Source organism: Rhodotorula paludigena (genome assembly GCF_050403205.1).
Source record: "Rhodotorula paludigena JCM10292 DNA, Rt_paludigena_JCM10292v1_ctg2, whole genome shotgun sequence".
NCBI classification, from domain to species: Eukaryota; Fungi; Basidiomycota; class Microbotryomycetes; order Sporidiobolales; family Sporidiobolaceae; genus Rhodotorula; species Rhodotorula paludigena.
Window position 1 is genome coordinate 285,217 of NW_027481456.1, and position 27,763 is coordinate 312,979.

At 67.2% G+C, this 27,763-nt stretch overlaps 10 protein-coding genes across 10 annotated transcripts; 5 read left to right on the top strand and 5 right to left on the bottom strand.

Annotated features, from left to right (window-relative positions):
* Window positions 1-8: 8 nt before the first annotated feature.
* Window positions 9-4,344, bottom strand: JCM10292_004397 (GNAT family N-acetyltransferase; the record flags this gene model as incomplete). The annotated part of the gene is made up of 8 exons (XM_076645732.1): window positions 9-2,887; window positions 3,203-3,276; window positions 3,359-3,395; window positions 3,502-3,623; window positions 3,691-3,897; window positions 3,978-4,067; window positions 4,140-4,234; window positions 4,303-4,344. The coding sequence occupies 8 exons, from the start codon at window positions 4,342-4,344 to the stop codon at window positions 9-11; spliced, it is 3,546 nt and encodes a 1,181-aa protein (XP_076508602.1).
* Window positions 4,345-4,480: 136 nt separating this feature from the next.
* On the top strand, window positions 4,481-7,664 carry JCM10292_004398 (uncharacterized protein; the record flags this gene model as incomplete). The annotated part of the gene is made up of 4 exons (XM_076645733.1): window positions 4,481-4,762; window positions 4,822-5,157; window positions 5,216-5,545; window positions 5,613-7,664. The coding sequence occupies 4 exons, from the start codon at window positions 4,481-4,483 to the stop codon at window positions 7,662-7,664; spliced, it is 3,000 nt and encodes a 999-aa protein (XP_076508603.1).
* Window positions 7,665-7,784: 120 nt separating this feature from the next.
* On the bottom strand, window positions 7,785-10,599 carry TRP3 (bifunctional anthranilate synthase/indole-3-glycerol-phosphate synthase; the record flags this gene model as incomplete). The annotated part of the gene is made up of 4 exons (XM_076645734.1): window positions 7,785-10,208; window positions 10,271-10,286; window positions 10,401-10,407; window positions 10,467-10,599. The coding sequence occupies 4 exons, from the start codon at window positions 10,597-10,599 to the stop codon at window positions 7,785-7,787; spliced, it is 2,580 nt and encodes an 859-aa protein (XP_076508604.1).
* A 241-nt stretch (window positions 10,600-10,840) lies between these two features.
* On the top strand, window positions 10,841-13,346 carry JCM10292_004400 (uncharacterized protein; the record flags this gene model as incomplete). Its single annotated transcript, XM_076645735.1, has 9 exons — window positions 10,841-10,885; window positions 11,076-11,115; window positions 11,197-11,322; window positions 11,391-11,567; window positions 11,646-12,078; window positions 12,145-12,268; window positions 12,353-12,412; window positions 12,512-12,845; window positions 12,913-13,346. 9 exons carry the CDS (start codon window positions 10,841-10,843, stop codon window positions 13,344-13,346), a joined length of 1,773 nt encoding a protein of 590 aa, XP_076508605.1.
* A 224-nt stretch (window positions 13,347-13,570) lies between these two features.
* JCM10292_004401 (urease accessory protein UreD) lies at window positions 13,571-14,685 on the top strand (the record flags this gene model as incomplete). The annotated part of the gene is made up of 2 exons (XM_076645736.1): window positions 13,571-13,817; window positions 13,943-14,685. 2 exons carry the CDS (start codon window positions 13,571-13,573, stop codon window positions 14,683-14,685), a joined length of 990 nt encoding a protein of 329 aa, XP_076508606.1.
* Window positions 14,686-14,883: 198 nt separating this feature from the next.
* Window positions 14,884-16,784, bottom strand: JCM10292_004402 (uncharacterized protein; the record flags this gene model as incomplete). Its single annotated transcript, XM_076645737.1, has 6 exons — window positions 14,884-14,979; window positions 15,049-15,126; window positions 15,189-15,305; window positions 15,397-16,530; window positions 16,596-16,663; window positions 16,733-16,784. 6 exons carry the CDS (start codon window positions 16,782-16,784, stop codon window positions 14,884-14,886), a joined length of 1,545 nt encoding a protein of 514 aa, XP_076508607.1.
* A 347-nt stretch (window positions 16,785-17,131) lies between these two features.
* JCM10292_004403 (uncharacterized protein) lies at window positions 17,132-19,415 on the bottom strand (the record flags this gene model as incomplete). Its single annotated transcript, XM_076645738.1, has 3 exons — window positions 17,132-17,307; window positions 17,365-17,752; window positions 17,832-19,415. The coding sequence occupies 3 exons, from the start codon at window positions 19,413-19,415 to the stop codon at window positions 17,132-17,134; spliced, it is 2,148 nt and encodes a 715-aa protein (XP_076508608.1).
* Window positions 19,416-19,937: 522 nt separating this feature from the next.
* On the top strand, window positions 19,938-22,827 carry JCM10292_004404 (uncharacterized protein; the record flags this gene model as incomplete). Its single annotated transcript, XM_076645739.1, has 8 exons — window positions 19,938-19,952; window positions 20,032-20,086; window positions 20,211-20,281; window positions 20,442-20,515; window positions 20,588-20,732; window positions 20,905-22,161; window positions 22,238-22,334; window positions 22,541-22,827. 8 exons carry the CDS (start codon window positions 19,938-19,940, stop codon window positions 22,825-22,827), a joined length of 2,001 nt encoding a protein of 666 aa, XP_076508609.1.
* Window positions 22,828-23,453: 626 nt separating this feature from the next.
* On the bottom strand, window positions 23,454-24,313 carry JCM10292_004405 (uncharacterized protein; the record flags this gene model as incomplete). Its single annotated transcript, XM_076645740.1, has 5 exons — window positions 23,454-23,497; window positions 23,572-23,652; window positions 23,729-24,145; window positions 24,228-24,240; window positions 24,302-24,313. 5 exons carry the CDS (start codon window positions 24,311-24,313, stop codon window positions 23,454-23,456), a joined length of 567 nt encoding a protein of 188 aa, XP_076508610.1.
* Window positions 24,314-24,436: 123 nt separating this feature from the next.
* On the top strand, window positions 24,437-27,614 carry JCM10292_004406 (uncharacterized protein; the record flags this gene model as incomplete). The annotated part of the gene is made up of 8 exons (XM_076645741.1): window positions 24,437-24,558; window positions 24,624-24,654; window positions 24,906-25,253; window positions 25,322-25,396; window positions 25,471-26,270; window positions 26,357-26,689; window positions 26,774-27,005; window positions 27,069-27,614. The coding sequence occupies 8 exons, from the start codon at window positions 24,437-24,439 to the stop codon at window positions 27,612-27,614; spliced, it is 2,487 nt and encodes an 828-aa protein (XP_076508611.1).
* Between the last annotated feature and the right edge of the window lie 149 nt (window positions 27,615-27,763).

A 27,763-nucleotide genomic window follows, 5' to 3' on the forward strand; every position in this document is an offset into this window, starting at 1 on the left:
CCGCTCGTTCAATAGCCCATCCAGCGCTGATCTTCACCGAGGGCGGAAGGTACAGACGGCTGATGGCCGGCATAGTAGTGCTGCTGCTGTGCCTCGTACGGGTTGTAGAACTGCTGGGGCTGCTGAGGCGGCTGCGAGTGGTACACATGCTGATGGTTCGGCGGCGGTGCGTAGTAGGCATGCTGAGAGGGCGGGAGAGGAACCGAATGCTGAGGGTAGTCGGGCGCGTACGCTTCGGGCGGAGGGAGGAACGACTGGTGCTGCAGGTGAGGCGCGTCGAACGAGCCGTGCGGCGAGTGATGCACGCCGTACGGGTCGTACGAAACGGGAGGAGGAGCATAGAAGGCGGAAGGAGGGGCGGCAGGGGGCGCGCCGTAAGCGTGCATGGACGGCACGGGCTGGACCTGCTGCAACGGCGGCGGCGACGAGAGGAACGCCGCGCGCGTCGAAGCGGGCGAGGACGAGCCTGCGACCGCGCCGATGGACGACGCCGCATCACTCGCAAAGTGCTGCTGCTGGTCGACGAGCTGAGCGATGCGCGCCTGCTGCGCTGCCGCGAGCGCGTCTGTCGTCGGGCTCGTCACGGTGGTCTTGACCGGCACTGGCGACTGGCCGTCGCGCGACGGTGCCTTGATCTCGACGCGCTTGTTGACTCGGGGCGGGAGGAAGTAGGCGGACGAGGGGGCGTGACCAGCGGCGAAGGCGGTAGGGGGCGTCGAGCCAGGTGGAGTCGGCGCGAGCGAAACCGGGTCGGGCGAGTAGTAAGTCTGAGTAGGCGGAGGAGCGTAGTATGCAGGGCTCGGGTGGCGCTGAATGTACGACGGCGCTTGCGATGCGACCGAGGTCTGCAGGTGGGGCGGAACGTGGTGCATGAATGCGGCGGCGTTCGAGGCGGACTGAAGGGACGGAACGGCGGACTGCGGCTGCTGCTCGTACGCAGCAAGCGGGACCACCGCGGCCGGCATTTCCTCCAATCCCGCGCCACCGAGGCGGGTCGGGTCCGCCGCGTACAAGATGCTCGCGCCCTGCTGCTTGCGCCACTCGAGGTCGGCATCGGCGCGCAGCGGCTCGTTCTCCTTGACCGACTGGTCGCGGAGCGGGATCGGCTGCTGCATGTACTCCACCTTCTTGGCGGGCAAGGTCGATGCAGCCGAGTTGGCCCTCGCAGCGGCACCCTTGACTGACAGCGAGACGGGTGGTGTGGCCGCTTCGGGCAGCTTCACAACCTCGTTGGCAGGCGCCGCCGCCGTCTCGGCGCGGAAGAGCTCGTCGTCTGCCGCGGCAGTCGTCGCTTCAGGCGCGACGGGATCGACCGGCGCGACCGGCTGCGCAGGAACGGCGGCAACGGCGGCAGAGCTGGACGAAGGGGCAGGCGAGACGGGCGCAGGCGGGAAGCGGTGCTTGGGGTGGAACGGCAGGTGCGCATAGCGCGGGTTGATCGCGCCCGGCGGGCCAGTCATGACCTCCCTTCCGCTCGCTGCGCCGCCGCGCGCAGCACCACGGCCACGGCCACGTCCGCGCGAGGCGGAGGCGCGCTCGGCCTCGAGCTCGTGGAAGCCGGCATGGCCCCAGTCGCCCGGCGCGCTCGCGCCCGTCTGCTCGCCAGCCTCTCCCGCAGCTGCGCGCTCGTCCCCGGCGTACCTCCCGCCCGTCGCGCCAAAAGCGGCACCGCGTCCGCGCCCACCACGCATCGCCGCGCCACCGCGCCCGCGCCAGTGCGGGTTGAGCGCGCGCAGGTCCTGGTCGCGCTCGGTGTAAGCGCGAGGCGCGCGCGGCGGGTCGACGTGCGCCGGGGCGATGGGACGGCCCTGCGCATCGCGCGGGAGGAAGGCGGGCTGATGCTTCGCCGCAGGGATGACAGGGGTCGAGGTGGACGCGACGGGAGCAGCAGGGGCGGGAGAGGCAGAGGGCGAAGGAGCAGCGGAGTTGACGAGGCCGAGGGCGAGGGCTGTGCGAGAGGGGCGGGAGGGGACAACGGGGCGAGTCGGTTTCTGCGGACGAGCCGCGGGTGCCGGCGACGCAACTGCAGGAGCAGGTGGCGCAGGAGCAGGAGCTGCCGGTGCAGCACCGCCCTCCTTCGCTGCGCGCTCCGCCGCCTTCTTCTCGCGGCGCTTCTCCTTCTGCTTCTCCTTCTTGTGCACGCGCTTGGCCTCCTCGCGCTCGATCCGCTCCTTCTCACGCACCTCCCACGCCGCAGGATCCCGCTCCTTGAGCGCCGCACTCTTTGCCTCGCGCTTCTGCTGCGCGAGCTGCTTCTTCGTCACGCGCGCCTGGCCGGCAGAAGTGGCGGCGGGAGCGGCGGAGGGGTGAGAAGCGGAAGCCGGAACAGCCTGCACGGCGTCGAGCGAGAGGTTGGCAAAGTCGAGCGTGGGAAGCTGGTCTGCGCCGTCCTCGCCCGCGGCGGGCATGTCGCTCCACGAGGGGTGCAGACCCTGCCCGGCGAGGACGGCCTTCTTCCCACCGCCGAGACCGCTGCCCGCGCGCGGCGGCAGCTGCTCGACGGAAGCGCTCGCAGGCGTATGCGGCTCGGTCGCGCCCTCTGCCTCATCATCGTCCTCGTCGTCGTCTGTGTCGGAGCCAGGCGACGACGGGGCAAAGTCCGAGTCGGACGACGCCGAGTCAGGCGCAGGACGACCAGCAGCGCCGGAAGCTGCAGCGGGAGCGGCGTCCTCCTCGCCCTCGGACTCAGCGCGCGCCCCCCTACGACGGAGCGGCTTGCGCTTGCGAGCGGGCGCGCCCTTCTTTGCGGGTTTTGCGGGCGCGGGCGACGCGGACGACGAGGAAGAAGGCGGTGGAGGCGCCGAAGTCGAAGTGGCGACGGCGGGCGCGGGCGGGGCGGGTGAAGTGGCGACTGGAGCCTTAGAAGTCGCAGACATCGTCTTAGAACCTGCACGGCCGCCAGGACGCGTCAGAGCGGGCTCGAGACGAGGTGGAGGACGGACCGACGCGTGAGCAAACTCACGCGACACGGGCGGGCAGAGGGAAGGGGCGGGGGCTAGAAAGACACGCTGTACAGCCACAGAGAGCACACACTAGTACACGGCCGAACGTCTCTGGTCGGCGAGGCAGAGTGGCGGAACCGGAGCGCTCTACGTGACTGGAAAACAAGTCTTGAGGACGCAAGGCGAGAGCGGGTGGAAGACTGCTAGTCACGGTCTAGAAGCTCACAGGGCTCTCGCTAGGCATGCGGGAGATCACGAACAGGCTTTGCTCATAATCCAGTACTCGACGTCCTCGACTCCAAAGCACCCCGGGTCGATCTCGTCTTCCCGATACCTGCAGTGGGCGTGACGGTATTCAATCAACTGCGAACAACCGAAAGCGAAGGGCGGAGCAAGAGAGCGGGGGAAAAGCGCACCCGAGCTTCTCGTAAAACAAGATCGCCGACGTGTTGGCTGTAAGGGTAGGAGCAAAGAAGTAGTGAGACCACGCCTTCAAGAGAGGCGGACTTTGCATAATGACATGCAGTGTCGACTGGCCGAGCAAAAGGGTCGACCTCACCCTTGAAGACCGTAAGCATCGTCTTGTCCATCTTGAACGTTGTGGCGAGACGCTCGAGCGCCTCCATAAGCACCCTGCCGACACCTCGTCCGCGCGCAGACTCGTCGACCTGCAGCTCGTAGCTGGAAGCCGATGGTGATGCGGTACATGAGCGCTCGCGCGCTTGAGTCGCAGCGGATCGAGACGCACCAGTACGCCACGTCGCACAGCTCGTCCTCGTCCTCCGAGGCTGTCTCCTCGGTATCAAAGCGGAAGATGCAGTAGCCGAGCGGGGCAGCGGAATCTGCGGCCCCGTCGGCAGCAGGGCCAGGGTACAGCACGAGAAAGCGCGAGTCGCGGTGGAACAGCTCGTCGCGCTTCTCCTTTGCATCGTAGCCTTCTTCTGTCGCTTCGTATCTGTGCGCAAAACATATACAACAGGATCTATCAGCCGGACGGGCGGGGCAGGGCGAAGGAGCGAGTTGTCGACGACGTACAGTGACCGCATGTTGCGTTCAAAGAGCTCCCAGATCCAGTTTGTGGTGGCTGGGGACAATGTCTTACTCGTGCGAACCTCGAGTAGTGCCCTAGTGTAGTTCGAAGGTGAGGTTAGCGTCATCGGGAGAGCTGGGAGTGTGCGGTGAGTGAGGGGAACATACGAGCTGTCCCGCAGCGGTACCTCGAGCTGCTTGCTCTTGGTAGCGGGCAGAGAGTACGCATCCCTCAGTCTGTCTCGCAGAGCATCTGTACTTGCCTGTCAAGAAGAGTAAGCGTGCGAGTGTCAGTGTTGACGGAGTGGGCGACCGATGAAGGTGGGCGCACCTGGTTTGCGAGTTTGACGGCGAGGTGAGCGCGTTTCGCCATCTGTAGGAGAGCTCTCGAGCACGTGCACGGCTTCGATCAGCGTGTCTGCGGCTGTCGGTCGAGCGCGACGTTGACCTTCCCGTCGAGACGCGACTTGGCTCTGTCGCCTTTGCTGCTCTCGACGCTGCCGGGCGGGATGCGCGCAGACAGCGAGTGGTCCATCGAGGGTTGCCTCGATGTCTCGCCCCTCGGCAGGCTCGTCCAGGACCACAATGTCCCCGCCATCCTCTACCGCCTTGCGAATCTCGAGGACAGGTGCCTGTGGATCCGGGACCTCGCCAAGCGCATGCTGCAGAAGCGCACGAGTCTAGCCATCAGCGCAGATGACTGCGAATTTCTCGAAAACGTCGTCGACCCGGTCAACGTCAACCGCGGCACCGCGACCTTCATCATCGTCGACCGCGACTGGCGCAGGCTTGTGCGTAGCTTTCTTCTGGAAGGCAGGATCGTGCACTGACAGACTGATTTGCTCCCCAGGCTGTCGAGGGACCGCTACGCGCGCACGACTTTGACAAAGTCGAGCGCTCGCTTCCCGCCTTCTTCGCCTCCAAGACGTCGAGCTTCCGCGAGCCTCTCACCTACGAAGCGCCCGAGGCCCTCTGGTACATTGACAGTCTCGCATCCGTCTACGCGAAGCATCTCGCGGCTCTGCAAGATGCGCGCGCAAAGGGACGCGACCTAGACGACGTCCCCTGGCCGCTCGACTCGTACAAGCAGAGCCGAATCGACGTCCCTATACTCGAGGAGCTCACGATCATGTGGGCACGAGATGTCGTGCGCATGATCAGGCGGATACTCGCCGTACAGAGACGGGTATGGCCGCTCGTTGCTCGTTCAGGACGCACAGGCTGATACACCCCGTGGCGCGCAGTGCGGCTTCCGCAACTTCCACCACACCTCTTCAGAGTCGCTTTCGTCCGACCCGCAAGCCATCGTTCACCCCGCCGGCATTGCCGCGTCTACGGACGCCTCCGCGGCGCCGCCTAGGACTGCGGTGACAAGCAACTCGCAGGACTCGCTGCCGACGCCTGACCCGAGCTCGGATGGGCACGAGCAGGCTGCAAACGAGCTTGCACGCGCGCGCGAAGATGCAGAGACCCAAGGAGGCGAGGAGGTGCAGGCGGACGCCGTCGAACCGGCTGCGGAAAAGCAACAGGAAACGGTCGAGGGGGCTATGGAGGTCGATGAAGCGCAGGAGAAAGTGCGCACCGCGCTGAAGAAAGAAATGGAGCTAATCAACGAAGCGCTGACTTGGATTCTACTCGCAGCAAACACCTGCGCAGGCGACTGCCAGCACACCAGCACCTGTACAAGCCTCGCAGGCTCTTCCCGCCATCTCGATCGCTGCGTCGCCGTCGTCGTCCCCTGCACAGACAAAGCGCAAGCTGCGCGACAGCAGCGTCCAGACTTCCCCTGCGCCGCCGTCGAAGCGCTCGCCATCTCCCTCGGTCCGCCGCCGCTCGCCTCGCCTGTCCCCTCAGCCCGCTGGCGAGCCATCAGGTGCGGCCGCGAACTCGGCCAGCACGACACGCCGCTCGCCCCGTCCGCGGTCCCGCTCACCTGCCGTCACCGCCGCTCCCGCAAATCTCGCCGTCCCCGTCGCTCATCCCCAAGCAAATGACAACGACGACTTCCCGTCGACGCAGCCTCCGCGGGTCGCGGCCTCGGATGCGTCGAACAACTACCTCAGCTCGATCATATCGCAGGCGGCGGCGCGCAACCAGCAGAACCTCCGAGAGCGGGAGGGGCGGCGCAGGACGATGGGCGCGATTGCTTCGTCTTCGCCGCCCGCACCCGCGCCGTCCAGCTCGGCAAGCACAAAGAAGAGCAGCAAGAGGCCGAGGCTGAGCGCCCCGGAGCCGTCCACTGCCATAGAGCTGGTCGCCGAGACGCCCGAGTCGTCGGCAAAGCAGCCCGAGCACCAACAGCAGAAGCAGCCCGCGCTGGGCCCGACCAGCAGCGCGGTGTTGATGCCCCCTCCGCCATCGCACACTCGTGCCAAGGTGTCAGATACCGAGTCGAGCGGGCAGGACCCGCGCTCGTCGGGCTCGACGCAGCCCGCCTCGTCAGGCGGCTCTGCCAAGTCCGCCGCCGCGCCGCCTACCTCGTCGCAATACGCCGACGTCTCGTCGTCGGAAGCCCACGCCGGCACCTCTTCGCAGTCGCAGTCGCAGCCGCCATCTCCGGCTGCCGCGCAAGCGCAGGCAGATCGCTCCGGCGCGATCCAGCCCATCCCTGGGTTCACGGGTACGACCACGACGCGCTCGTCTCCCTTCGGCACGCCGCTCGAGGCGCCTACTCCGGCGCAGCAGGTCGAGGTGGTGAGGGTGCTCGTGTCCGACTCGAGTGCCGACTCGCCCGAAGGAGTCTCGTCGACCTCCGAAGTGGCCGTCGCTGCCGCCCTCGTCTCGACGCAGGCCACTGCGTCCGGCTCGTCCGGCTCTTCGGGCTCGAACCCGTCTGGCGAAAGCGCGTCGCACGTCTCGGATTCGCAGGCGTCCTCGCGCAGCGCCTCGTCGACCAGTGCGGCGCTGTTCAGCACCGCGCCGGTCGCTCTCGCACCTCCTCCTTTCTCGTCCTCGCAACCGACGTACACGCAGCCCGCGTCAGAGCAGCCACCGCCACAGCAGCCACGCGCATCGTCCGTCCCCCCGACTGCAGCTCCGGCCCGCGCGCCTTTTGCGACCGGCGGACAGCAGCAGCTGCCGCTCGCTCCGCCTGTCGCGCTCGCTCCTGCTGCTGCGGCAGCGAGCCAGGAGGACACGAGCGACGACTCGGGCCTGACGTACGTCACGCGCGCGGAGAGCGTCGCGTCGCAGCCGCGGAGGGAGGAGAAAGAGGACGACGAGGACGAGGAGAAGGAGCGGAGGTGGACCGAAGAGGCGAGCCAGGGAGTGCTCGATGACGAAGACGATGAGGACGAAGAGATGGTCGACGCACCACCGTTGACGGCGGGCGGCGCAGGCGACAAGCACGAGGGCGAGCGTCGGCCGTCGTCGTCGGCCGTCCCGCCGCCGCTCTCGCAAGAGCCGGCGCAGTCGAGCCTCGAGCTGCTCCAGACGCAGGCGCCCGCCCCGCAGCTCGAGACGCAGCCGACGCAGCCGGACGACTCGCCGCCCGAGCCGCCCACGCAGGCTCCGCCCGCGACTGCTGCGCAGCGCGAAGAGTCAGACTCGGCGACGGGCACGACGGCGTCGCCGCGCCCGGCGAGGAGGGAGCGGCGGAAGAGCATGACGGAGCTGAGCAGCGAGGCGGAGGAGGAGGACGAGGCGGGCGACGGCGTGTTTGAGGAGTTTGTGCGGCAGGACTTGCTCGATTGAAAGGCATGCAGGTTGTCGGAAACCTTGGCTTTCTCTCATGCTCTCGAGTCTCGCGCGCAAAGAGAGGAGAGGCGATGTCGACTGCGAATTGCCACTCGATAACAGAGAGAGGAAGGCCGTCTATGCGAGCGCGCCCTTTGCGAGGCGGACAAACTCGCGAATCTTGTCAAAGTCCTTCTCGCCGTCCGTCTCGACGCCCCCGCTGACGTCGACCGCAAACGGCTTCACAGTGCGCACGCCCTCCTGGACGTTGCCCGCGTCGAGCCCGCCCGCAAGCACGATCGGGAGCCTGCCGTAGCCCTGGGGCACGCGGCTCTCGACGAGCCTCCGCGCGACGGACCAGTCAAAGACCCTCCCCGCGCCGCCGCTGAGCGCCCCCCTGGCCTTGGACACCTTCGTGTCGAGGAGCGCGAGCGCATGGAGGCCCTCGCGCGCGGCGTCGCGCAGCTGCTCGGCCTCGGCCGCGTCGGCCTCGGCCTTTTCGTCGACGTGGAACGCGCGCACGACGGGGACGGGGACGAAGCGCGCCCAGTGCGCGGGCTCGGAACCGTGCAGCTGCACGAGGTCGAGCCCGAGCGCGTCGACCGCGCCGACGACGGTCGCGAGCGAGGGGTTCTGGAACACGCCGACAAAGAGGGGCTTGCGCGGGTGCGCGGCGAGACGCGAGGACTGGAGGGAGAACCAGTCGGAGGGATCGAGCGCTGCGGCGGGCTCGTCGGGGACGGCCGAGCCGGGGTACTGCGCCCGGACGGCCGTGATGATTTCCCGCGCGCGCGAGAACGACACGTTGCGCTTCGAGCCGGGTACGAGGATCAAGCCGAGGAGGTCGGCGCCGGCTTCGGCGGCGCACAGCGCCGCTTCGGGCGACTTGATGCCGCAGATCTTGACGAGCGGGGCGGCGGGCTTGGACGAGGGCGAAGAGGAGGAGGAGGCGGAAGGCGACGAGCCCGTGACGGCGCCGACGACCGACTGGACGGCGGCCGCTGCGCCGTTGACGAGGGACGCAGCCGCCGACGCGGCCGGCGCAGCGGGCGCGGGCGCGGGCGCGGTGCCCAGGAGCTCGCGGACGAATGCGCCCTTGTCGTTTGCGCGCATGAGGCTCTCGCCGACGAGGATGGCGCTGACGCCCTGCTGCTGGTAGCGGACGACGTCCTGCCTGCCCGTGATGCCGCTGAGCGCGATGAGGATCACGTCCTGGGCGCGGTCGGGGTACTTTTCCTGAATGACGTCGGCGATGCGCGACGTGGTCGCCATGTCGACGTTGAAGTCGTGCAGGTTGCGGTTGTTGACGCCGATGACGCGCGCGCCGACGGCGAGCGCGCGCTCGAGCTCGGCGGCGTTGTTGACCTCGACGAGGGGCTCCATGCCGCGCGCGACGCTGTGGCGGTACAGCTCTGCGAGCTTGGCGTCGTCGAGCATGGCGACGATGAGGAGGACCGTGTCGGCGCCGTAGACGCGCGCCTCGTCGATCTGGTACGCGTCGAGGATAAAGTCCTTGCGGAGGATGGCGGGGCGGTTCGGGAGCGCGTCGACGGCGGCGCGCACGGCGCGCATGTCGTCGAGCGAGCCCTTGAACCACTTTGGCTCGGTGAGGACCGAGATGACGCTCGCGCCGGCGAGCGCGTACGAGAGGGCGATGGCGGGCGCAGACGGCGACGACGCGTCGACAATGTCGCCCTTGGACGGCGACGCGCGCTTGACCTCGGCGAGGAGCGCCATGTGCGGGCCCGCGGCGGCGGGCACGGCCGACGTCGACGTCGCGGCGGGCTGGAGGCGCTGGTGGAACGAGATGAGCGGCGGCGGGACGTGGAGCGCGATGAGCGACGCGAGGTCCGACGGCTTGTAGCCCGGCGTCGCCTTGGCCTTGGCGACGTCCTGGATGCGCTGCTGCTCAATCTTTTGCAGGATGGTCGGGACTGCGCCAGGCGCGACGGGAGCCGCCGGCGCCTGAGCGGGCGTCGCCGAGAAGGACGGCGCCGGGGTGAGGGCGTCGGGGACGTCGGCCCACTTGCCGCCCTTCCACGAGAGAAAGTTGGCAAACATGAGCTTGCCCTCCTCGGAGAGGATCGACTCGGGGTGGTACTGGACGGCCTCCAGGGCAAACTCTTTGTGGCGGAGGCCCATGATGATGCCGCCCTCGGTGCGGCTCGTGACGACGAGGTCGTCGGGGAGGGCGTTGATGCGGGCGGCGAGCGAGTGGTAGCGGGTGCCGGCGACGCCCTGGGCGAGTCCGCGGAAGAGGCCGCGGCCGTCGTGGAGGATCTGGCTCGTCTTTCCGTGGACGTACTCGCCGGCCTGGTCGACGACGCCGCCGTACTTGACGGTGATGCACTGGAGGCCCATGCAGACGCCGAGGATGGGGATCTTGCCGGCGTAGCGGTCGATGGCGGGGATCGAGATGCCCGAGTCGGTGAGCGGGTGGCCGGGGCCGGGCGAGATGATGAGGTGGGTCATGTCGGGGTGCTCGAGGGCGAGCTCGTCGACGGTGATGGCCTCTGAGCGGATGACGGTGACGTTTGCGCCCATGAGGCAGAGGTACTGGTACTGCGGGCATAACGCGGGCGTGAGCGAGCGGGGCGGGCGGGAGGATGCTGCACGCGACGCACGAGGTTCCAGGTGAAGCTGCGGGCAGGTTGAGCGTGTCAGTGTGCGCACAGTACTACGAAACACGCAGCAGTGGCTCGGGACGAGTGCGGGTACGAGCGAGCAGGAAGCGGAAGAGGCATGCGAGCGGACCTGTCATCTGCGGGCGGGGGCGGTGGTCAGTGGGGCCTTAGGTGGGCACGGTGGAGGTGGACGCACAGTTGTCGAGCATGACGACGTGGTTGCTCGGGTTGATGACGGGCAAGGGGACGGCGGCCGACTGAGCGGTCGATGCGGCGCCGTCGTGGACGGGGAGCGGGACAGAGCCCGCGTGTTCGAGAGAGGCAGTCATGCTCTGGCAGTCACTCTACAGCACGCAGAGCAGAGGCGGAGCGAGAGGAGCACAGGCAACCGCTCCCCTCCACTGCGAGGTTGACTTGGGCTCAGCCTCGCCCCGGCCGGCGCTCTTGACCAGATCCGCTGAGCAGCCTGCCACGTCCCTCGATACACTCCCTGAAGTGCACCACACCCAGTCGTCCCGCCCCCGCTGCTCCTGGGGACCGCTGCCCGCTCGTTGCACCGCCATCCCCGCCATGGCCACCGCACCCGCAGACCCACACATCCCCATCGCCGCAGGAGTGCGTCCAGCTTCACTCACCCACTCTGCACGACCACCCTCCTGCATCTCCCACGGCGCGGGAGGCCCCCCTCGACGAGCCAAGCCATCTCGTCCCAAGTCGCGCGATGCCCCTCGTCGGGCGCACACGGCTCTGCAGCGAAGGAGACTCGAGTAGTAGCACCGTGCTGATACCAGCAACCCTTGCGCAGATCGTCGTCGGGCTCGGCGCGTCGTTCGTCCAGTCGCTCGGTGCGTCGCCTTCGCGCTCTCACGCGCCAAATCTCGCCGGCATACGCAGGCTGACGCGTGGAGACGTGTGCAACCGTGCAGGCCTCACCCTGCAACGCTCGAGCCACATTGCCAACGAGCAGCTCGCGCCGCAAGACCGCAAACGCGACTGGCAGCGCCCGCGGTGGCTGTGCGGCTTTGCCATCTTCATCCTCTCCAACGTCTTTGGTGCGCTCTCCATACCCCCTGCGACCCCGCGAGACCCGCGCTTATCCCGGCGCGGCGCGGCGCGACAGGCACCCTCTTCCAGATCGGCGCGCTCCCCATCGTCGTCCTCGGGCCGCTCGGCGCCGTCTCGCTCCTGTGGAACGCACTCTTTGCCCGCTTCATACTCGGTGACGAGTTCACTGTCCAGCTCGCCGCCGGCTCGGTCCTCATCGCCGGCGGTGCGACCCTCATCGGCATCTTTGGCGGTGCGCTTTCCCTTTCTCTTAGACTCCTCCTCCTCTCCTCTACTGCTCCCCTGCTGACGCCACCTTCACAACGCCCAGTCGTCCCCGAGCAGACCCACACCCTCCCGCAGCTCCTCGCGCTGTACCGCCGCCCCGCCTTCGCCGCCTGGATCGCCTCGCTCGCCCTCGCGCTCCTCGCCGTCCTCGCCACCGCGCACCTCTCCGAGTGGCGCGCCGCGCGCCGCGCTGCCACCGCTGCGTCGGACGAGGGCGACGAGGGCGCGTGGAAGATGCTCCGGCGGCGGCGGTCGAGGTCGACGAGGCACGAGGGCCCGGCGCTTGAGCGCAGTGCGTCGACCGACGAGCGCGCGCCGCTCCTCCCGCGGCATGTGGACGAGGTGCCGAGCGAGCTGGGCGGCGGGCGGAAGAAGGGTGGGAGGCCGGGACCGCTACAGCTGGGCGAGGGGTTCGAGGAGGATGATGCGGCGAGCGCGGTCGAGCGGGACGAGGCGGAGCAGGCGCGGTTGGAGCGGTGCGCGGTTCTCTCCCGCACCTTGTCCTCGCCACCAACGCGCACTGACCTTCGGCTGATCTGCAGGACGCGCATGTGGCTCGCGGTGGCGTATGGCGCGACGTCGGGCACGCTCAGCGGCGTGTGCCTCCTCATCACCAAGACGGGCATCGACTTGATCATCTCGAGCATCACGTCGGGCAAGAACCAGGTGCGCTTGCGCTCTCGCTCTCTTTCGTCTTGCTCGGGCTGGCAGCGGGACTTGATCAGATGAGCACGGTACGGCGTCGCACAGTTTGGGCACTTCGAGGCTTGGGTCATCCTAGCCGTCCTGCTCGTCTGCGAGCTCGCACAGGTGAGACTCTCTCGCCGACTACGCTTCTCGCAGCTTTCGCCTCGAGGCTACGCGACGTTGTCCGGCGCGTAGTGACTCACGTCCCTCCTTCTCGCGCAGCTCTCGTACTTGAACCGCGCACTGCGCCTCGTCGGCCCGACGCTCGTCTGCCCGCTCGCCTTCTGCTTCTACAACACGGCGAGCATCCTCAGCGGCCTCATCTTCTACCGGCAGGCCGACGCGCTCGCGCCCGTCCAGGGCGCCATGATCGCGCTCGGGTGCGCAGTCCTCCTCGCCGGCGTGTGGGTCGTCAGCGTCAAGCCGCCGTGCAGGGACGGGGAGGGGCAGACTCGCGCGGAGCGGGAGGAGGACGCGGCGTGGAGCGAGGAGCCGGAGGACGCGCTGCTGCTGCAGCAGCAGACGGACGACGAGCCCGAGTCGGACGACGAGCCGGGTGCGCCTCCTTTCGCTCTCACCCCAACCTTGACGTGCTCCCATCTGACTTGTGGCTTCTCCTGCAGTCCTCTGGCGCCCCCGCGGTTTCTCCATCGGCATCGGCGCCGCCTCACCCGGGTTCGACATCCGCCCCGCGCACCTCCATCGCGCACACACGTCGCACCACCCTCCGCCTGGCTCGCCCGCCCCGTCGGCGGACTTGGCAGCTTTGACGGCGTCGCTTCCTGTCGAGGGGAGGCACGGGCACGCGCACGGGCACGGGAACGGGAACGGAGGGAGGCGCCGGCACGGGCACGGGCACGGGCGGAGCGAGTCGCTCAGCGGGTCGCTGTACGTCGGTCCGCCACCTGCTAGCCCGGCGGGGCAGCACGGGCACGGGCGGACGGGGAGCCTGCCCGTTTCGCCTGCGGGAGAAGCGCGAGAGGACGAGCCGAGCGAGCGAGGAGGGTGGTTTGGGCGGTGGAAGAGGCGCTCTGCGGCTGCGGCCAAGCGCGTGTAGACGACTAGATCAACCCTGTTGTGTACTCTTTTCTCGCAGTCGTTGGAAACCTTAGACACCCTGCAGGATGTGCGAGTTGCGTGGTCGGCCCGCCTTGTCCGCTCCTGATCGCTTCCGCTTCCTCATCCTCCTTCCGCCCGCTTCGCTCTCCCCGCATGCTCGGCCCGAGACGCTTGCGATAGCCTTCCTCGCCTTCTTCGACACCCCTGCGACCCGCGCGCGCCATGCTCACGCGGCGCCTCTCGCCCGGCGACGGCGTCCTGACCTGTTCGCTCGACGGGCACGCGCGCGCGCACCTCGCCGACGTCCAGTTCTCGTACCCGCTCAAGCTCATCGTGCCCGCGCGGAGGTTCCTCCCGCGCGTCCAGTGCGCGTACGTGATTGGGTATGGAGGTGGGCTCGTCGCGGGCGATCGGGTCAGGTTGAAGGTCGAGGTCGAAGAGGGGACGGCGCTCGTGCTGCTGACGCAGGGTGAGTTTGACAGTGCTCAGCAGTCCTGCGAGCGAGTCTCGGTGCTGAGGAGCTGCCGGAGCCGATCTTGCTCTGGTCAACTCCGACGACTATCGCGACTGACTCCCCCTTCTCCCGGGCGATAGGCTCAACAAAGGTGTTCAAGACTCGTCCAGGACGCTACCTCACTACGACGCCCGCGCTCGGCGCATCCAACACGACCGAGCAGCAATACCGCCTTTCAGTCGGCCCCTCTGCGCTTCTCGTCCTCCTCCCCGCGCCCGTGACGTGCTTCTCGCGCGCGCGGTACGCCCAGCGCCAGGTCGTGCGCCTCGCCAACGAGTCGAGCAGCCTCGTCCTCCTCGACTGGTACACCTCGGGCCGCATGGCGCTCGGCAAGGCCGGGCCCGACGGCGAGGAGTGGGAGTTCGAGTCGTACCGCAGCGAAAACGAGGTGTGGCTCTGTGGCGGCGGCGGCGACAAGGGAACTACAACGAGGCTGGCAAAGGACGTTCTTCTCCTCGAGGACGAGAAGCCGCCCCAGACCTCTCCTGACGACCCGTCCGCGCCGCGCCACACGACGACCTACGTCCCGCGCGTCGCGCCCTACAGCTGCTACGCGACGCTCTTCCTCTTCGGCCCGCAGACGGCCTCGCTCCGGCGCGCGCTCGAGACGTCCTTCACCGCGCTCGAGCAGCACAAGCTCCCCGCGCCATATGCGCTCGTGTGGAGCTACTCGACGCTGCCGGGTCACCCCGAGGGCGGAGGCGTCGCAAGATGCGCGGCGGCGACGACCGAGGGCGTCAAGGAGTGGGTCGTGCAGGTGCTCCAGCTCGGAGGGATCGAGGAGCTCGTTGGGAAGGATCTGTGGAAGACGGCATTCAACTAGACGTTGCGCAGGTTTCACTTCCATATCGGTTCGTGGCTGCCTCGATGCCGCTCAATCGCAGCAGCTGACGCGGCTCTCCTGCAGGTCTGTCATCGTGTTGTAGCATCATCGCATCGCAAGCTCTCTTTGCATCGCCGCGGCACCCTCGCTCGTCGTACAACCCATGCAATGCTCGTTCGACTACCATCCTCGGTGCTGTTACCTCCGAGGGGATGTGAGGAATTGCGCTTCGTATGCTGCCAGTGCAGCTGTCTTGAAGACGACGGTAACACGGTGTGAAGCCGTGCGGAATTCCTGTGCAGCAGGTCACACGCCAAAAGTCAGCAGTGGAGACAACGCCTCGGGGTCAGTGCCGTCACGCACCCAGCGAGATCCGGCGATCGGAATCCAATGCTGCTTGAGATGGTCCTCGCGCTCGATGTCCTCGTGCTTTGGCAGGCGCTGCATGAACGAGTTCTTCGTCACGGCCAACGCTTCGTCGAGCAAGCGAGGATTGCACGCACCTTGCAGTGTACTTTGCAGTAAGCATGTCCCATGCCGTCTTCCGCGACGAGCGTCTTCTGGACGCCGATCCGCATTGTGTCGTGAAAGTCTTTAAGGGCGACGCTGAAGCGCAAGTCCTGTGCAAGCAGAAGATGAAGCGCAGGTCCATCAGCATACAGCTCGCCCCGCAAGCTTCACTCCGAACGAGGCAACGCAAAGGACGCGCACCTTGAGCAAGTTGATCAGCTCCTTCTCGATCGGGCTATCCTCCGGCAAGTCCTGCTGCACCGCGCCTCTCCTTCCCGGCTCAGGCCTGCGCTGGTACGCCACCGGCGGCGCCTGCGGTGCACCGCCCGAGGAGGACGGCGCATCGTCGTACTCGTCGACCTGCATGCGCGACGAAGCGTTCGATACGGGGCGTGCGATCCCGCCTCCTCCCGCGCCCCGGCCGTACGGAGACGAGACGAAGGAGCGCTGCACGGGCGGTGCTGGCGGAGGCGGTAGCATCGAGCGCCTTCGTGAGAACGCATCGTCTCGCTCTTCGCCGTCGGGGTAGTCAAAGTCGCTCGCTTCGTAGCCGGAAGCGGAGTATCGCGGCGCATTTTGCGGCAATGCAGGCGATGGCCGGCGAACCTGTACGCCTCGAGACGGCGGGCGTTGCACAGCGAGATAGGACGAGTCGGCCACGCCTCCGCTACCGCGGCCGCCGGCGTACTGCCCCGCGCTGTAGCGCCCTTGAGCAGCAGCGATGCGCCGCAGCGGGTCTTGAGTCAGACCTGCGTTACCGCCGGCGGAGGGATCGAGGTCAAGGTCGGTCGCGACGCCCGTCCCGACCGCGGTGAAAGCGTCGTCGGCGTCGTCGTCTGTCCCGCCTCCGCCGATACCTGCGGGGCCGTACCCACGCGGAGTCGTCGCTTCGTCCTCCTCGGACGAAGACGGGTACGCCTCGCCCCTCGCGAACGACGTCGGGCGCGCCGAGCCGTACTTCCTCGCGCTCGACACGGGCAAGGGCGGGGGCGGCATCTCGTGCGACGAGGCGTAGCGCGCATTGTCGATCACGACGCGTTTGGGCTGCGCGGACGCGAGGATCGGCTGCGCAGAGCGCCGCCCGTCGATCGACGTCGAGCGCGGCCGGCCGATCCCGGGCGGCGGAGCGAGCGACGACACGCCTGCGTAGTGTTGCTGCCGCGACGGAGCTGCGCCGCCGACGGGCGTGGCGGTGCGCAGACGCGAGAGGGACGGAGCGGGAAGGACGGCGTCGGGCGCCTCGGAGCCGTTGAACTCTTCAACCTCGTTCGGCCCGAATGACACGCCTCGGCGCGGCTGCTGTTGTTGCAAGTTCGACAGGTCGGTGCCGACGGCCTAGAATGAAGGAAGGGGCGACATTAGTTGGGTTCGGCGGAAGACAGACGGGAACAGCAGCGCACGGTCTCGTCGTCCTCGTCTGGACCATCCTCCTGCGGGTAATCGTCGTAGTAGCGCTGTGGCTGAGCATCTGCGCCCGCGATAGTCGTCAGAAGGATCTCGGCGATAGGAGATGCATCTCTCATCGTCGTCGACGTACAGCGGGACGCTTGCGAAGTGGTAGCGGACAGGCGTTGGGCGTAGCGCGACATGCGCACGACAAAGGAGGTAGAGACCGCGCAGACAGCAGAGCAGCAAGAAGCAGGAGCAGAGGCCGAAGGTGAGCGACAACACAAAAGCGTCCGTCGGACAAGGTCGCTCCTCGGACTTGCCGACAGAGAGGAGACGGAGGCGGAGTCCGAGCAGGGGAGGCTCGAGCTGAGTGGCAGCCCGACAGTCAGCAATGCGGCGTTCGAGAATGCGAGCGGTTGCAAGAAATATGCGAGGGCGGGGTTGCGAGGGGAGCGGATGGTGCACAACGACGAGGGGAGACACGGGGGTATGATAGATCGGCGGAAAGCGGGTATCGAAAGAAACGGTACAGACTGGTGCGAGTGCTTCAGCAAAGCGCGAATGTGCCGAGGCTGAAGGCACCGCGGTCGTTGTCGGCGGGCGAGAGGACGAGGTGCTGATGCGGCGTTGCGAGCGGGTCGTGGTAGAGGCCTTCAATCTCGCCCGTCTGGCGGTTCAGCGCGCAGTGGTAGAAGCCCGAGATGGACAGCGTCGACTCCTTAGCTGCGAGACGAGCGTCGTGAGCAGACGCAACATGCGAAAAAAGCACGACGAACGAACCGGTGACATTGACGAAGTCCTTCTCCTTCCAGCGGAAGAGGATCCACCCGCGCGTCTTCTCCTCGACCCACGAGCGGTTCTTGGCCTTGTCGAGCAGCTCGGCCTTGGTCATACCGCGGAAGGGCCCGAGGCGGATCCAACTCGCCGCCTCGGTCGCGCGCGTGACGCGGAACTTGCCGTCTGCGCCCGTCGGCGACGGCGAGCAGAAGATGCCGTCGAGGATTGGGTGCAGAATTGTGCCGTGGAAGAAGGTCGTCACGTCGCCGACGACGGGGGCCGAACCGGTCGAAAGGTCGTGAGAGCAAGCGGGCGGCGGGATGGCGACCCCGTACGCGCGCATGAGTCCCGTGATGAGACGCTGCTCGGGCGAATACGAGTGGATGGTGACCTGCATCGCAGGTGGGTGACGCGAGAGCAGCGTCAGTCATCGGCCTCCCGCCAGTCATCTCATCCCGTGCGAGACGCACCTTGACGTTCCACCTCTCCTGCTCCTCGCCCCTCGCGCCCTTCCCCACGCCGCCGTCCGCCCCATATTCCAGCTCCATCTCCTCCTCTTCGTCGTCCCACCCGTCCTCCTCGAGCCCCATCGCCAGCGCCTCCCTCCACGCCCTCTCGACCGGCCCGACCCTCCTCCCCCCCGCCCCTCCCCCTCCGGCCGTGCGCGACCGGAGCTCGTCCGCAACCTGCATCCAGCTCGAGCGGCTCGCGCGCGCAGCCGGGTTGGCCGTCTGCGCGATGCGCGCGCGCGCGCGCTCGGCCGCGCTCCCGACCGAGGGCGCGGGCGCGGGGACGGCGGTGCGCGGGTGAGTCGCGGTCGGTGCAGGGAGATCGGTGACCGACTGATACGCGGAGAGGGCGCCGGCGGCGGTGGCGGGGGGGCCGCTGGACGACGGATACAAGGTGCCGTAGGGGGCGTAGCGCGTCGACGGGACGGGCCTTGCGCGGAGCAGGGCGAGGAGCGGGCTCGACTCGGACCGGCTGCCACTCGCCGGCGCGGCGCCGCTCGACGTGCTCGCCGGGCGCGGGATCGCGAGCGAGTCGGAGAGAGACTCGTGCGGCGCGCCGAGGTACGAGGACGGAAGGATGGGCAGGTCGCGATACGCGCGTGCGATGCTGTCCAGCGCGGCCGACTCGCTGGTGACGTCGTGCGTGCTCGTTCGTGGCACAGAGGGTGGCAGGTTGCGCTCGCTCGGCACGGGCGATTGCGGCGCGAAAGCCGGGTGCGCGGTCGACGAGTCGAGCGGGCGACCCGCAGCACGGTCGTCCCAGTCGGTCGAGTAGAGCTCGGCGGCGCGCCCGCTCACTGTTGCCGGCGCGGTCGACGTGGCGGGGCGGACGGGCTGCCGCGCGGCAAAGGTGGGCAGGCGCGCGCGGCGGCCGAACGTCTGCTCGCCGACAAAGGTCGTGCCCGGCTGCAGAAACGACGTGTACGAGAGAGCCGAAGACGGGTCGCGAGCGAGGAGAGAGAACGGGCTCGGCAAGGGCGGAGAGTCGTCAAAGCGTGAAATGGTCGAGTGCGGAGGCGGAGAGGAAGAGGGGTTGAGCGGGTGTTCGCCGAGGAGGTTGTGCAGCGCTATCGTGGCCGAGTCTGCGAATTGGCGGCTCCGTCGCATCCACGATGGGTCGGCATGCGCTTCCGACATGTCGGTGTCGCTATCGTCATCGCCTTCGTCGTTGTCATCGTCCTCGTGGTCGTAGTCCCCCGGAAGGCCCAGGAGGCTGAACCCGCGCGCATGCGGTTCGTCTTCGTCCGTCTCGTCCAGGTCATCTTCCTCGTGCTCGTCGTCTGCACCGGCGCGCACAAAGCTCTGCGGGAGCGAGTCCCACCCCCCGCCGACGACGGGGAGCACATCGTCGGGCGGTCCGGCCCCAGACTCGGCGACGAGCGAGCGGCGGATGGCGCGCAGCCTGCGCTGAGCCGTGTCGCGCTCGTCCCACTCGAGCTCGCGCTGCCGGCGGGCCTGGTGTCGCTCGGCGAGAGTGGTGGCCGCGAGGTCGTCGAGGTGGTCCGGCAGCGGCGACGACAAGCTGAGTTCTGCCGCCGGGTCCATTTCCGGTGCGCGCTGCTTCGGCAGTCGTCCCAAGCGAGTTCGAGCCCGCTAGTGGCGTGTTTGTGTAAGGTCAAGACGCGGTCGCTGGGCTAAGGGTGGGTGAGGCGGTGCGAGCGAGTCCAGCGGGAGCGAGCGAGAGCGCGCCGGCTGAATTGCTAGCAAGTGCACACACGCGTAGCACTGACTCGCAATCGAGCGGAGGCGAGTGCAGAGCCAGAGCGATGACCGAGAGGGCGAGACGAGGTGGTGTCGTCGACTTGCTCCGGGAGTGCAGCTGGAGGGACGAGGGTGTATGTGAAATTGTACTGTGATTTATGCAGGTACTCCCGGCTGCTCTGGTGTCCGTAGAAAGGCGGAGCAAGTGGCGCGGGAGCGCGTGGGTTTGGCGGGAGCGCCTTCGCTCCTCTTGTTTCCTCCTCCGCTCGTCCCCGTACGCCTGGCGCCCGCCCGCGTGCACTGCGAGCCCCAGCTGACCCTCTGCGCCCGTCTCCAGCCCCCCCTTCTCTCTCCACTCCAGTCACCATGTCTGCCGACGAGGTGCGCTCGCCCGTCTCGCGCTCCAAAGCTCACCCACAGCCCGCAGCCCGCTCACCCGCCCGCCTGCCCCCCTCCCCAGGTCCCCCAGCTGGTCGAGGGCGCCGCTGCCGACGATGTTTTCGAGGGAGCCATCGGTACATCCCCTCTCCCGCCCTCCCCGCGCCGCGAGCGAGCCGCCGCGACTTGCGACTTTTTACCCGCTTCGCCCGGGCACCACCCCTCAGCGCTGACCCCGCCCGAATCATGCCCGCCACACAGGTATCGATCTCGGCACCACCTACTCTTGCGTCGGTGTCTGGCAGAACGACCGTGTCGAAATCATCGCCAACGTGCGTCGACCCCTCCCCCCTCCACCACCTCTCCTCGCCACGCCACTCGCAGCCTGCGCTCTACGACAGGCTGCATGGCACCACGAGGTCATGTGGAGAAGAGCGGGCGTGCTGACGGGCGTCGGAACTCGCGATGTCGCGACGCTTTGCGTGATCACAGGACCAGGGCAACCGTACCACCCCCTCCTACGTCGCCTTCACCGACTCGGAGCGTCTCATCGGTGACTCGGCCAAGTGCGTGCCACTCGTCCCGTCCCGGCCCGGCAGAAGGGACGGCGCGGCTGATGCGCTGTTCGCACCCAACAGGAACCAGGCTGCGATGAACCCGAAGCAGACCGTCTTTGACGCCAAGCGTCTCATCGGCCGCCGTTTCGACGACGCCGAGGTCAAGAAGGACATGGCCCACTGGCCCTTCACCGTCATTGACAAGGACGGCTCGCCCTACATCGAGGTGCGTTCGCTGTCGCCTCCCCCCTTCTCGGCGCTCTTGCTGATTTGCCCTGCGCGCCTTTCCTCCCCATCGTCACCTGAATTGTCCACACTCGGCTCGTTCGCACATGCTCGCCCCGTCACGCCATGTCCACTATCGCCACTCCCGCAACCTCCCCTCTTCGCCCCGCTAGGTCTCGTACCTCGGCGAGACCAAGACCTTCTCGCCCGCCGAGATCTCGGCCATGGTCCTCTCCAAGCTCAAGGAGACCGCCGAGGCCAAGATCGGCAAGGAGGTCAAGAAGGCCGTCGTCACCGTCCCCGCCTACTTCAACGACTCGCAGCGTCTCTCGACCAAGGACGCCGGCACGATCGCTGGCCTCGACGTTCTCCGTATCATCAACGAGCCGACCGCGGCCGCTATCGCGTACGGCCTTGGTGAGGCGACCGAGAAGACGAAGAAGGAGAAGATGGTCCTCATCTTCGACCTTGGTGGTGGCACGTTCGATGTCTCGCTCCTCTCGATCACCGGTGGTGTCTTTGCCGTCAAGGCGACCGCTGGTGACACGCACCTTGGTGGTGAGGACTTTGACAACGCGCTCCTCGAGCACTTCAAGAAGGAGTTCGAGCGCAAGACCAAGCTCGACATCTCGGGCGACGCGCGCGCGCTCCGCCGCCTCCGCTCGGCGTGCGAGCGTGCCAAGCGCACCCTCTCGTCGGTGACGCAGACGACCGTCGAGGTCGACTCGCTCTTCCAGGGCGAGGACTTCTCGGCGTCGATCTCGCGTGCCCGCTTCGAGGAGATCAACGCGTCGACGTTCCGCTCGACCATCGACCCGGTCGAGAAGGTCCTCAAGGACGCCAAGGTCGACAAGTCCAAGGTCGACGACATTGTCCTCGTCGGCGGCTCGACCCGTATCCCCAAGATCCAGTCGCTCGTCTCCGAGTTCTTCGGCGGCCGCCAGCTCAACAAGTCGATCAACCCGGACGAGGCCGTCGCGTACGGTGCCGCCGTCCAGGCTGCCGTCCTCACGGGCCAGACGTCGGAGAAGACGGCCGACCTCCTCCTCCTCGACGTTGCGCCGCTCTCGCTCGGTGTCGCCATGCAGGGCGACGTCTTTGGTGTCGTCGTCCCGCGCAACACGCCCATCCCCTGCAACAAGTCGCGCACGTTCACGACCGTCGAGGACAACCAGACGACCGTCACGTTCCCCGTCTACGAGGGCGAGCGCGTCACGTGCAAGGAGAACCGCCTCCTCGGCGAGTTTGAGCTCTCGGGCATCACGCCCCAGCCCCGCGGCCAGGCCGAGCTCGTCTGCACGTTCGAGATCGACGCCAACGGCCTCCTCAAGGTCTCGGCGCTCGACCGCACCTCGGGCCGCCGCGCCAACATCACCATCACCAACTCGGTCGGCCGCCTCTCGTCGGCCGAGATCGACCAGATGATCAAGGTGCGTGTCACTGCGTTGTGTGCACAAGCGGGCGCAGAAAACTGACGAAACTCGGTGGTCGGGCGCGGAAAAACAGGACGCGGAGCAGTACAAGCAGGTTGACAAGGACTTCTCGGCCAAGCACGAGGCCAAGCAGTCGCTCGAGGCGTACATCTCGTCGGTCGAGTCGACCAGTGCGTCTTGGTTTCACTCGAAAAGGTGCCGTCGTCGCCGTTCGAGCCGCTGACCTCGCCCCACCCTCTTTTTCCCCTTTCCTCGCTCCCGCTTCCTTCCGCTCTCTCCTTTGCCTCTCCTGCGCCTCTCCTGGTCACTCTGCGACCTCGAAATGTGCCCCGTCGTCAACGCTCGATGCTGCGCTCTCGAAAATGCCCGGAAACAGTCACTTCGCCCGAGGTTTCGGCGAAGCTTAAGCGCCAACACAAGGGTGCAGTCGAGTCGGAGCTTGCCAAGGCCTTGGAAAGGCTCGAGGTGGAAGATTCTAGCGCGGACGAGCTTCGTCGGGCCGAGCTTCACCTCAAGCGTGCCATGCAGAAGGTACGCCAAATCCTAACTCCGCCCCCGTTCGACGGCGTACTTGTCGACGTCCTCGTCGTCGGCAGTATCGTCGTCGGTGTCGTCGTCGGCGGGGGCGGAGACGCCGCCGGAAACAGACGTGACCAGAACTGACTCTGCGTCTCGGGCTCTGCAGGCGATGTCCGGCGGCCGCTAAGCGCCCTCTCTCCTCTGCCCCGCACACACACCGGGCTAGGAGGCAAGGCCCAGCGTTCGTTCGGTTGCCTCTTCTGTGTTGTATCGAGGGGCGGTGAAGGGCTCGTTGCTCCCCCTCGCCCGGTCGTCGTTTTTTCCTCGCTTTTCTTCTCGCTCGCAAGCTCCCCCATCTCCTCTCTCCCTCTTTCCTCTCCTCCCCTACTTCGGTGGCAGAAACACACTGAAAAAAAGGAATGGACGTTCCGCCCCAACTCGATCGTCGTCGGAGAGTTGTGGGAGGGGCTCTTCGTAAAGTCGACCTGGAGAGGCTTTCCCGTGCGGTTCTTGCTCTCTTCTCACTGTGGCCTGCACTTGCTGGTTCTTGTGTACCTCGCTGTGGCTGGGCGAAAGGAGATATTCGCGAAAGCGTGCACATCTCTCGACAGCCACGCCTGGGAATCTTGTGGGAATCAGTACCGTGATGAGGCTATGATAACGGACACGCCAACGGGAGAAAGGGCGACAAGACGACAAGAGAGCGGAGAAGCGTAAGATGGGGGGAACTGAAGACGATGCGACGAGGCGAGGCGAGACCAAGAGGGGGTTCAGGCGGTACGGAGGATGAGGTGCACGCCCGAGTCAGTCGAGACTGCGCGCGCGCACGTGTCGCAGGACGTCAGTGAGGGTTTCCGCAGATAACGACGGGAGCACAGCAGAGCGCACCGATCTCGCTCAGCTGGTCGACCTCGAGCGCGAACGAGGCGTCCTCGAACGGCTTCTGCATCTGGTTCCGCCCGAAGAAGCCTGTGTTCCGGGACGCGAGAGGTAAGCACATCACGACGGCGTAGAACCGACAGCCGACCGAGCAGACGAGGCGCACCGAGGTCACCGCCGTCGCGCGCCGACGAGCAGTCGCTCTCGGTCGACGCGAGCTTGGCAAAGGCCTCGCGGAGGTTGGGCGCGTCCTTGAGCGTCTTTTCGTGCTGGCGGAGGATGTCGATGGCGTCCTCCTTGGAGCGCGTGATGTTGGCCTCGCGCCACGAGCTGGGCCTGCGGCTGCCCGAGTGCTTGACGAGGAGGTGCGACGCGCGGACCTTGTTGCTCCCGGCGCCGGGGCCGGCGGCCTTGGCCTTGCTGGCGTCGGCGGAGGCGCCCTGGCCCTGGTAGGCGAGGTGCTCTGCGCCGGGGAGGGTCGAGAGGTCGGTCGAGGCGAGGTCGGCGGGGACCTCCCAGCGCGACTCCTGCGAGGCCGGGTTGTAGAAGTAGGGGCGCTTGCGCGAGTTGGAGAAGCGGATCTCTGGCGTGCGTGGCTCGCGCGGGTCAGTGCGGTGCTCGCGGCGCAAGGTGGGGCCTGGCGAGCGAGATGACGGAAGACACACCCCAGCTCGAGGCCTGCGCGGGGACACTCGGGTCAGCGTGCGTGCGGGAGAGCAGGGAAGTCCAGAGTGCTCACGTCTGCGCTCATCGTCGGCTGTGCTTGGGGAAGCGAGGGGAGCGAGGGCAACCCTTGGTTCCGCGCTCTCGACTGTGCTCTCCCCGTTGCAAGCACGCTCGGTCTGGGCCAAGCTGGGCACACCGTGCGCTGGGGATGGATCCACCCAAGCCTGCGCCCACTCCGCGCAAGCGCAACACGGTCCCCGTCATCCTCGTCGTCGACCCGAGCCCCGCCAGCCAGCCCCTCGTCGCCCAGTATGCCCAGAGCGTGATTGCGTGCGTGCTTCCAATGCTCTCTGACTGCGCCGAGACCCATCGCACTGACCTGCCCGCGTCTACAGAGCGTTGCAGGCGCTTCATCCTCAGACTCAGGTCGGTCCCTCCCCCTCGTCTGCTTCACGACAGCACCGTGCTGCTTCAACGGGCTACACTTGGTGTCAATACATGCCGTATGACTCGACTCGGACCATCTCTGGCTCGATCGGAGCGAGTTGCCGACGCCGTCGCATCTCATCGGACTTGCGGGGCGGATGCGGCGGCAACCGCGACGACGGCCACAGACGCGCTATGAGCACGTGCGAAGCTCTCGAGAACAGCCTACTGACTCTGCCGTCGTCCCGAAGCTCCTCTTCTCCGCCATCGTGCCCTCGTCGCACGCGACCTCGCTCAACCCCTTTCTCCCGCCCGCCGCCTTCCTCGCCGCCCTGCCCTCCTTTACCCGCCAGCCCGCCCGCCCAGCCTCGACCCTCTGGCGCTCGACGACCGGCCTCCTCCGCGCCATCCGCACCGCGCGCAGACGCCTCGTCGAGGGTCCGCTCGCCGGCGCGGGAGGAGAGGGAAAGGCCCAGCTGCCGAAATACGTCGTCGTCATCTCGGCGACCGACGTGGAAAACATGGGCGGAGACGAGGTGTGGCTCGAGGACGACAATCAGGGAGAGACGTGGGAGTCGTTTGCCAAGACCTTCACTCGCGTGCGTTCAATCTTCCCGGCCTGCTTCCGCATTAGGCGCCAGTATTGACGGGCTCTTTCCCTGCGCAGGGTCAACACTGCACATCGCTGTTCTCGCTGATTTCCCTCGGCTACACCCCTAATCTCGAGGTCTTCTGGAGATCCGTGCGTATCCTTCGCGATTCGTCGAGTCCGCTTTGTCCACACGCAGCGCTGCTGACGTCGACGCGTCATTGCAGGCTACGACCCGCTTCCCCGTCAACCTTCTCTACAACTCGCCCTCGCCGCCGCCCAATTCTTCCTTCACGTTCCCGCTCCTCTCGCCCTCGCACGCATGTTTCCTCACCGGTTTCTACAACAACAATGCGCGACCTCCTGCGCCTACGCCCCAGCCGAACGGAACGAGTCAGCTTCCGGCTTCGAACGCGAAGCGCGCTGCGCCGCCCGAACCGGCGACGGCGAACAAGAAGGCCAAGCCGAACCCGACGGCGCCCTCGTCCGGCCCGACCGTCTCGCCGCAGCTCGCCAACGCTAGCATCAAGCAGCAGCAGCCGACCCCGCCAAATCCCTCCCGAACAACCCACCAGCCTCCCTCCGCCCCGCTGCAGCACTCGCCACAGCTTCCCGGCACCAAAGCCTCGCCGTCGCTCCCGTCGCTCCCGAGCAACCTTACCAACGAGTCGCTGCAGCACTACATTGCCGAGATGCAGGCCGCCGCCGCGCGCTCGGGCCAGCCACCGCCGACCGCGGCCGACATCCAAGCTGCGGCGCTCGCGGCGTATGCGAAAAACAACGGCGGGGCGAGCGCCGCGCGGCCGGGGCAGCAGCCCACTCCGCGGCAGGGGAACGCGCAGCTGCCGCCCCAGCCGCAGCTGCATCCGGCGGGCGGGATGCAGGGAGGGCTGCCGCAGATCCCGCCCGAGATGCGCGCAAAGATCGAGAGCCACCTGCAGGCAATTGGGAAAAAGGTCGAGCGGGGCGAGCTGAGTCAGGCCGAGGCGTCGAGCCAGGTCAGGAGGCTGCAGGAGATTGCGAACCAGTGCGTTGGCTGTCGCTTCGTCTCGTCGCTCCGGTCCGCGCTGGTGACGTGCGCCGGTGCTACGGTTGACGCTTTGGGTCGTGCAGGCACCGACTTCAGATGGCGCAGAAGCAGGCTCAGGCGCAAGCACAGGCTCAGGGGCACGCGCAGGGGCAAGGGCTCGGGCTCAATATTCCGCTCGCGCCCGGCCTGCAGACGCCGCAATCTGCGCCTGCACAGTCACTCGCGCCGCAGCCGCCTCAGCAGCAGCAAAAGCCGCCTTCACAACAGCAGCAGCAGCAGCAACAGCAGCAGTCGAGGCCCCAGACGATCTGGCGAGGGCCGATCTCGTGGGCGCTGTCCGAGGTGACGGGGACGCACACCGAATATACGATGTTCTGCCAGGCGGCGCCACTGCAGAACAGCGCGATTCGAGACCTGTACGTTCTTCCACTCCCGCTCTCGCGTTGAGCGCGTTCGCTTCCAGGCCGAAGCGAGAGACTGAGCGCGCTCGAGGTCTGCAGCGCCGACGTCAAGCTGCCGCAGTCGTGGCGCGTGACGAGTCTCGTGCAGATCCAGCGCTCACAGCTGCAGGACCTCGCCAACAAGCACACGCTCCCGGCCGTCAGCCTGCAGCCGATTCCGACGCAGCAGCTCCCCGAGGATCTGCGCAAGAAGCAGCTCGCGGCGCCGGGAGGGCACTCGAACGAGTCGCTGTACTCGATGTTTGCGCAAAGTATGGAGATGCGGTCGACGGTGTGTCCCTTCTCCTCGGATTACGTCGAGTGCGCGAGCGAGATTGACTCGTGAGTTGTGCAGTGTGGCGTCGCGCGCTTCTCTGGCTCAAACAACGGCCTCGTCCTCATTCCCGTTCCCAATCAGTGCAAGCTGCTTGCGCTCATCTTCCTCAAGATCCCGCTCCCCGACATCTGGCTGCAAGACACGAACAAGGCGTCCGCGCCCGCTCCGCCGCAGCAGGCGAATCACGCCCGAGCACCGTCGCAGCCGCAGCGCCCGCCGTCGGCGCAGTCGGGCATGTTCTCGTCGCCGGTGCAGCCGCCGTACCAGATTCCTCAGCAGCCGCAGTCGTCCCCCTCTCTGCCCATGCACGCGCAGCTTCCCACGCCGGCCTTCACTGCCGCGCTCGGCGGTGGCGGTGGTGGCGGTGTCAACGCGTTTGCGACGGGGAGCGGCAGCGCACCGTTCAACCTGCAGCAACCGCCGCCGCCAATGCAGCAGCAGCAGCAGGTGCCTGTACAGGCGCCGCAGGCGTTCCCCGAGGGCGGGATCGGCGGGATGGACTTTGGCGAGCTGCAGCGGATCCTCGGCGCGGACCAGCTCGCGCAGATCATGAGCGGGATCTGAGTCCGCCCGCTATCCTCCTCCTTCTCGGCTCTCCTCGCGACGCTCGCATCCCCTTTTCGTTTTCGTTCGCCCGCGCTCTTTCGTTCTGTCGTTGTTGAGTTCCTAGACCAGGCCACGTGGGGATAAGGTATGACTGCAGTTTCACGCAT